The sequence below is a fragment of the Castanea sativa genome, chromosome 10, assembly GCF_040712315.1.
Source record: "Castanea sativa cultivar Marrone di Chiusa Pesio chromosome 10, ASM4071231v1".
Taxonomy (NCBI): Eukaryota; Viridiplantae; Streptophyta; class Magnoliopsida; order Fagales; family Fagaceae; genus Castanea; species Castanea sativa.
Genome location: NC_134022.1, coordinates 1,487,940 through 1,496,203, shown reverse-complemented (window position 1 = coordinate 1,496,203; position 8,264 = coordinate 1,487,940). Strand labels below are relative to the sequence as shown.

At 38.6% G+C, this 8,264-nt stretch overlaps 2 protein-coding genes across 3 annotated transcripts; both read right to left on the bottom strand.

Annotated features, from left to right (window-relative positions):
• LOC142612853 (putative disease resistance protein RGA3) lies at window positions 1-4,252 on the bottom strand. Of its 2 annotated transcripts, XM_075785020.1 has the most exons (4): window positions 680-4,252; window positions 440-583; window positions 246-324; window positions 1-155 (listed from the first exon to the last, which is right to left on the bottom strand). In XM_075785020.1, exon 1 carries the CDS (start codon window positions 4,146-4,148, stop codon window positions 717-719), a length of 3,432 nt encoding a protein of 1,143 aa, XP_075641135.1. In that variant the 5' UTR covers window positions 4,149-4,252; the 3' UTR covers window positions 1-155; window positions 246-324; window positions 440-583; window positions 680-716. The 2 variants fall into 2 exon arrangements, with proteins under 2 accessions (XP_075641135.1, XP_075641134.1); XM_075785019.1 differs by having other exon boundaries at window positions 440-4,252.
• A 770-nt stretch (window positions 4,253-5,022) lies between these two features.
• On the bottom strand, window positions 5,023-6,082 carry LOC142612690 (uncharacterized). The gene is made up of 2 exons (XM_075784821.1): window positions 5,957-6,082; window positions 5,023-5,751 (listed from the first exon to the last, which is right to left on the bottom strand). Exons 1-2 carry the CDS (start codon window positions 6,077-6,079, stop codon window positions 5,224-5,226), a joined length of 651 nt encoding a protein of 216 aa, XP_075640936.1. The 5' UTR covers window positions 6,080-6,082; the 3' UTR covers window positions 5,023-5,223.
• Window positions 6,083-8,264: the final 2,182 nt, after the last annotated feature.

Sequence of the window (8,264 nt, the reverse complement as noted above, 5' to 3'; positions counted from 1 at the left end):
TAATTTACCACCTTGCTTCCAGCATATGCCAACATATTTCAGAAGAACAAAGAGGTCAGCTGGAACCTCAGGAAAACAGAGAACAATTGCAATACCTTTGCTCCAACTTCACAAGTACCAAGGAGACATCCAGAGGAAATATCCCACAACCGAACCTGTCAGAGAAGCATGAATCTACTTTTAGTCCAAAACTGTACCTTAAAGCAAACAACTTATGTAACATGTTATGTTGTTAACAATCTTACTGTTGAATCACCACTTCCAGAGAAAAGAAACCCCTGGGGGTGATGTAAAGTGAATACAAAAGCAAGGCAGGACAAAAACCTGGCAATAGATACATGAAAGTGACATAAATTAGTCTCTAGTAGCAACAACAATACTTACACAGGAAGATTAAAGATAACTTATATGATAAAGATTTAAGAGGGAATATTAGTACCCTGTAGACTCGAACCACAGCAACTCAATTTAGTCCTTTTGGCTCCTAAAGGCCGATAGCAAGCAAAGACTAAATTTAGCTCCTGTGAGATTTGAACTCTGTCTTCGGCAATACCAAGTGCCTTGTAGACTTGAACCTCAACCACTCCGTGACACACAAAATATGCACATACTCACTCAGCTATTCATCCATGTTCAATTTACAACTCAAAGACGTCAAAATAAACAAGCAAACAGTTACCTTTTTGCACATCTTAGGATTTCAGAAATTCAAATCCTTACAAGTGGTCAGAGATCTCAATTTTGGGGATGTGAGAAATGTTATGCCAATCCTCACCACGATCTTTCTTGCATCGCTTCTTCAGATGTGGACACCCTACAATTCTCAATTTTTTGAGTGCCTTTAGATTCTTTAACTCCTCTGGTATAGACCTTAGATTAGAGCACCACTCAATTTTCAAATATGAAAGCAACGTGAGGCATCCTATCTGTTTCGGTAGAGAAGACAAGCCTTCACAAAGAGTGATGTGCAGAGTACGAAGAGCAGTGAGATGTTGAATACCCTCTGGTAATGACATTAGCTTCGGACATCCAATAATAAATAAGTCCTCAAGCTTAGTTAAATATTGAATTCCTTCTGATAAAGAGTAGAATGCTTTGCAGTTCTGAATCATTAGGTTCTGTAGTGAAGATAAGCCCAACAAGCCATTCACAGGAAATGACAAAAGATTTTCACACCCTGTTATTTCCAGTTGCATTAAAGAATGCATGTTCTGGAGTGCGTCAAGAAGATTTTCGACCTTGTCACAATAATTAAGTCGTAAATTTTTCAATGTGGAAAGATTATTCAACTGGTTTGCCAGTGGCTTGAGATTGCGCACCAAGGAAATATTCAAGGACTCAAGCATCTTATGTTGTTGAAACAGTCCATCTGGAAGAACTATTGATTCTTCCATGCTTAGAATCGTAAGGTCAGAAAGTGAAGTGAGATTCATCACTGAACTAATTAACGTTGCACTACATATATCAATGCACAAACTTGTAAGTGAAGGAATTATAGGCAACTCAACAATCTTTGGGCAAGAACTAATGAATAAACTTGTAAGTGAAGGAATTATAGGCAACTCAACTAACTTTGGGCAACATAAGATGGATAAGCTGCTTAGGTGGGGAAAACTTTTTCTTCCATTAATTGTTCTCCATTCCTCCAAATTATTCATATGACATAACCTGAAGCTCCGCAATGAGGGGAACGATATTGCACTGTCCCCGTGGAACTCATTGCCAAGAGATTTCACAGCATGCATGCTAGTTATATCAAGATCCATGAGGAATGGCAGTTTGCCAAGGGGTGGCAGAAGTTCACATCTTTTACAATAAAGTAGCTGAATATCAATGAGATTGTGAAGAAATAAATCTTGCATCCATGTTGGAAACTTTGAACCATGATAGTTATTTATGATCAGCTTTTTCAGGTTTGAATGAGGTTGGAGACCATCAAGAACATCTCCAACCTGTTCCAATACACAGCTCTTGATGTCGCTTTGCCAAACCAAACTCAGTGAGTGAAGATTTTGTTTCCCTATCAAATTTGCAGTTTTGGCCTCCAGTAAATTTCTTACGTTTTCAAGTTTCTCTATTCTCAAATGATTTCGAAGGTTTAGTCCTTTTAGCTCACTTATTTGATAACCATTGTCCTTGCCAACGATGAAACAACTCAATGATTGGAGGCAAATCAGTTGTCCCATTCCTTCAGGCATACAAGTAAGAGAATCACAACCATTATTCTCAAGATACATAAGGTTTTTCATGTGCTTCATACCATTAGGTAATTTACAAAGAGACTGACAATTATCTACTTTCAGCGTTTGCAAGTTCAAGAGGCAAGTTGTTGATTCAGGCAAAACTTTGATTGTAGAAAAAGATATATCAAGATACCTCAAATGTTTTAAATTGCTGATTGATCGTAATAGTGTCTTAGCTTCATAATCAAAAGCCCACACCCGAAGAAACTTTTGTTTCAAAAGAAAGGACAAAAATGCTTTATGCTCACAGTTATAATCAGTTGCTTTCCCAATGCATGAGCGTATGGATTGGACTTCATATATGTCCTCAATTGAAGAAACCATGGTAAAAGACAAGTGGCGAATCTTGTATGGAACTTTTAGCTCTTTACCAAATTCCAATGTAGAGCATTCGAACTTCATAATAGACATAGCAAGGTCATGCATAAGATCATGCATTTTACACATTGTGTAGCCAGGACATGCCTCCCGAACATCTTGAAAGAAAGATCTCCAAACTAATTCATTGAAGATATCAAGCCCAACATCATGCAACTCCATTGATCGTCTAAGGGGAATAAAACCATTGGCCATCCATAATTTTATTAGCTCGTCCATCTCAAGGTCGTGATCTTTGGGGAATACACAACAATAAGCAAAACATTGCTTTAAATGTGGAGGTAGATGATGATAACTCAACCTTAGGGCAGGTAAGATAGTATTCTCACCTACTGGTAAATCCCAAATTTGACTTTCTTTGACAGATAACCACTCACTTTTCATACTTTTTAAGCACATAAGGCTTCCAAGAGCCTTTATTGCTAAAGGTACGCCTCCACACTTCTTCACTATTTCCTTACCAATTGATTCCAATTCTAATTTCTCCTCTACCCTTCTCATCCTAAATGCACGCCCTTTAAACAGGGACCAAGAATCATCCTCGGACAAACATCCCATGTGGTGTATAGGAAGTGTGGCCATCATAAGTGCAACTTTCTCAATCCGTGTTGTTACTATAACCTTACTCCCATTCACCCCACACCTTAACGCATCTTTTAGGCCGTCCCATTTTTCATGGTTCTCATTCCAAACATCATCCAAAACAAGTAAAAATTTCCTCCCACGCAATTTTTCCTGCAGGCGTTGCTGTAGTGGATCCAACTCTACTAGACTACATGCACTGCCTTCCATGGACTCTATGACCGCTCTCACTAACCTTTTAATCTGGAAGTCATCTGAAACACACACCCAAATTCTCACCTCAAAATGCCTCTCAACCCTTCGATCATTGTATATCAACTGTGCAAGTGTTGTTTTCCCCAAACCCCCCATGCCCCATACTGCATAAATGGCAAGGTTATCTTGATCAGAAACGTTAGTGAGCAATTCTTCAATTATCTTTTCTTTCTCCTCACCTCTTCCATAAATCTCACTTTCATTCACAAGTGAGCTAGTTTGTCGTGCTTCTGTATCAAAAACTTCCATGTTTACGTCTCCCTCTCTCAAGTGAAACTTAGATCTCTCTATGGAAATAGCTTCCAGTTTATCCCTCGCGTTCTTCAATTTATGTGCTATCTTCATACGAAATATAAATCTATTTCGAAGAGAAAAGAAGCTACTTACTTGGCTTTTCACACCTTTCTCTCTCTCCACCTTTCGTCTAAGAGCTTCAGTTGCAAACTCGTCCAAGACATCATCAGCATCATAAGCTCCATCTTTGAGCTTTCTCAGCCAATTTCTGACAGCCTCACTTTTCCACTGCTTCTCCTCTGCATCTTGGAGAACGGCCTGGATGGTAGATACCGTGCTTCCAAGATTTTCAAGCTCAGTTCTCAGGCCCCAAGCAACTCCGAATTCTTGAAGTGCTGAAGTATTCAAGTTTCCCACCATTGAACTCACCAGGGCAGAAAGAAGTATATCAGCCATACCCTCTCTCTATCTCTCACTCACTTTTGCAACAAATTGAGATCGTAATACAGGATAGCTCACGGGAAGTGAATTGCCAAAAGAGAAAAGCTTAATCAACTATTGTGCTTCATGGCCTAATGGGTTTTTTCTTTACCGTAGTTTACACTTTACATGTAAGTCTGTCTACGTTCGGCCCCACACGGCATGGAATGCACTTGATTTAGCAGATATCCACTTGATCAGTGGCAGGCCTGGCAGCTCTACCTTTGTTCAGGGGTTCATGACTTCCCCAATAAAATATTATATATATTTATAATTTTTAATTAGTTTAATATTTTAATTTATTCTTAAAAATATTTTTCACGCCCCAACTTAAAACTTATTCACCCTTACTACAAGTATTTTCAAATCTAAGAATACGAGTATTAAGGCTGCGTTTGGTTCGACGGTAAACCAATTCCGGACGGAAAATCATTTCCGGAAAAAATATTTTCTCGTAAAGAAAATGTACTCATGCTGTTTGGTTGCACTATGGAAAATAAGGGCAGCAAACAAATTCCACTGTTTGGCATTTTCTGAAATTCGTTTTACGGAATTCATTTTCCCATGTTTGGTTTGTTCACACATTTTACGGAAAATATGAAATGCATTTACAAATAAAAACCTGCATTGCCTAGATGAACCTGTAATAGCACAAAAATAATCATCCACTTCAACAGTTACAAAAAGCATCACAAAAATAATCATCGACTTCAACATCAACAAAGAGCATCCGAATATCACGTCGTAATATTTATATCAAAACGCACATAATGTACTTTCACCATTACAAGTCCATGGTATGCAAAATTGATACCTACACGTGGTGTCTGAACAGTACACATGTGCCCTACATGCTTAAAGTCACCACACATAACTTGGGCAATTGTATCGTCCCAATAATACAAAAGAGTTCACATCCTACAGGTTACAAATACATACATAGGCTGCTTACCGAAAATACAATTGTCACATATATCATACAATGTTAGGATCATACTAGTACTACATCACACACAATCCCTACCATCACAATCAGCACTAAACAGACAAGTCAGAGTCGAGTGAACAAATAACTATCCATCCAAAGCTTCCTCAACTTAGCAGTCTTGGCCAGAAATCCCCTAGCTACCTTCTTATTTTCACACAGATGGTCAAAGGCAGTTGCGAGCATATCTTCACTATACTCATCCGCCGCCATAGCCATCACCTCAGAGTAAAGACTATTAAAATCAACAGGCCCCCGACTGATTTCTTTCAAGGCCACAGCAATTTCCTTAAGCTGATCAGACAAATCAGTCAGAGCGCTATCATCAGAGGGAGGTGCACGGCTTCTTTTGCGGGACTTTGAAAGTGTAGACCCAGTGGTGGACGATTCTACCACATTCTTCCCCTTATCCATCACACCCTCCTCCCCATTATCAGCCACCATCTCAGTGCTCTCTGCATTCTCATGCTCTGTGTCAATATCAACATATGACTTAGCAAAGCTTCCTGTGGCCAAATCCTTACCCACTACAATGGCCAACTCATCATACAACTCTATCTTCTTGTTCAAAAAATCAGCATGCTTCCGATGCGCCTGTAACGGAGACAGGAACATACAATAACAATGCAATGATCACTTCACTCATAAATTCAATATTCAATTCAATATTGATGTCATTAGATGATTTATGTGAATGATAAACAAGTATAAGCTATTATTACCACAAGAGACATAATCCATGATTTATGGGATAAGAACAATAGAAAATATAATGCACAAATATAGTTGAAAGCCATACCATAACTTCCTCTTGGTACGTCTTCGCATCGCACGTGATCATTTTTAAGCTATCATCCCAACCGAACCCACTCTTCTTTTGAAGAGTTTGAATGGTAGTCCACATTGTCCTCAAAGTACGCATTCGATTCTCAACATACCCAGCATAGCACTCGACCCCAAACTGTTCAGTTATCGCCTTGGCGACAGTAGCGAAGGAACCGGGCTTAAAAGTGTTCGAGGGCTTGTTGCCCTTCGTGGCCTCTTCGGCAAGTACAGTTAGCATCGTCGTGTGCATTGGTGGCAACCATCGAAATTGCTTACTACCCACCTTTTCTTTCCCTTTCGACATTACTACATATGATAATTGCATAGTGAGAAGGCCTTTTTGTTAGTTTACCTCACACCTTTACTTATCAAAAAAAATAATTGCATAGTGAGACTAGCATTTAAACAATCCAATTAGCATTCACAAATTACTGTGCATATGAACAACAAATCAAACACACATACAACCACGATTATACATGTGAACAACAGAACGAAACAACTACTGGAAATAACAATGTATTGTTGAAAATAATGATCCTTACACCACCAAAAGTCTACAGTAAATAGATTAAACATATATAAAACAAGAATATAGTACATATGACAATCACATAAATCTAAATAAAGTTCTACTCTCCACTCCTGGTATAATCAGACCACATAGCTTTGCATATCTCATCTCTCTTAGCATTCCACACTCTACTGTCTTCAAGGGACTCCTGACGTGACTGTGTTTCTTGTTGGGAGCCACTACCCTCTACTTGGTTCATTGCAGCTTCCATAATATAGTCAGCAGGATCAATCTCCATAATGTGATTATGAATCACACAACATGCTAACACTATTTTCACTTGTGTTTCAAAAGACCAAAATGGTTCTGCATCCAACACTCGAAAACGTTTCTTCAACACTCTAAATCCTCACTCAATGGTAGTTCTCAAGGAAGAGTGTCGGAGGTTGAACAATTCTTGTTCATTCTCAGGAGGACGATCACTAAACTCTTTCAAGTGATATCGCACACTCCGATAGGGTGACAGAATTCCATTTTTATTACCATACCCAGCATCACCAAGATAATACTTACCTACACATGTTCAAAAATAAAACCAAATCACTACTATGCTTCGAAAAATGCACAAAATTTATTAAACTAATAAACTCAAAAGGTGAAGTCATCCTATAATACCTGAGGGAATTGAAAATCCCCGTGGCCTAGCAAATGCATCATTTAACACACGTGAATCATGTGCACTGCCTTCCCATCCAGCCAATACATAAGTGAACTTCAAGTCAAAACTAATGGCAGCTAACACATTTTGTGTGGTTCCACCTTTGCGACCACGAAACTTTCCTTGTATCTCAGGTGGCACAGATGCACGAACATGTGTACCATCTATCGCTCCAACACAATCCTAATTTTCGACAAACATAATGATTTAGAATTACACAAACTTTCACAATTTACACATATACACAAGTCTTAATATTTACCTTGAAATAGGGGTAGAACCTTCTGCTATCCCTTATCTCTGGGGGTGTATCTTCGCTAGGCAATCTTATTAGAGCTCTATATAATTTCAGGACCCCCTAAGGACGACGTTGAAGTATCTATGGACAGTTTCAGTTGATCTATGGAACCGACTACCAATTACACGAAACCTCACATTATGACCAATAATGTGTAAAAAAATTAGCACTTGCTCCGTAACGGACATGTGCGTAGTAGGGCGTATGTGCTCCCCCTCAGTGAGGATGTGACATAAGTGGTGAAAAGCTATAGGTTTCATCCTAATTTGACTAACACAAAGTCTCTCACTTCCATGCAGAATACTATTTATGTAATGCTCTCTTTCGGCTGCATGATTAACATAAGGCGCCCTAGGCAGTCGTCTACGTCGCAATTTCCTTACCAATGCAACCCCCACAAGGAGGACAGATGCAACTGAGGCAAGAACTGCTGCTTTGGTTTTTTTCTTCATCTAAAACATCACAAACATTGTGGTCTAAGAGGTATGCAAACAAGCATGATATTGAGTACACAGTATATAAAAACAACCACAACAGTAAAACAATCCAAATTCAAGCAATCTATAGTATTTTTTTTTTTTTTTGAACAAGTGAGATCAAAACCATTATGAGCAGCCATAACATGTTTAATTCCCCTCTAAATAATAATCTAAACATATTCTACCTAAACAGTAGGGTACCCATCAACAAAAACACCAATAGCAGAAAATTCCCAACAAATCACATTGCATTTAATTAAATAATTGTAAGAG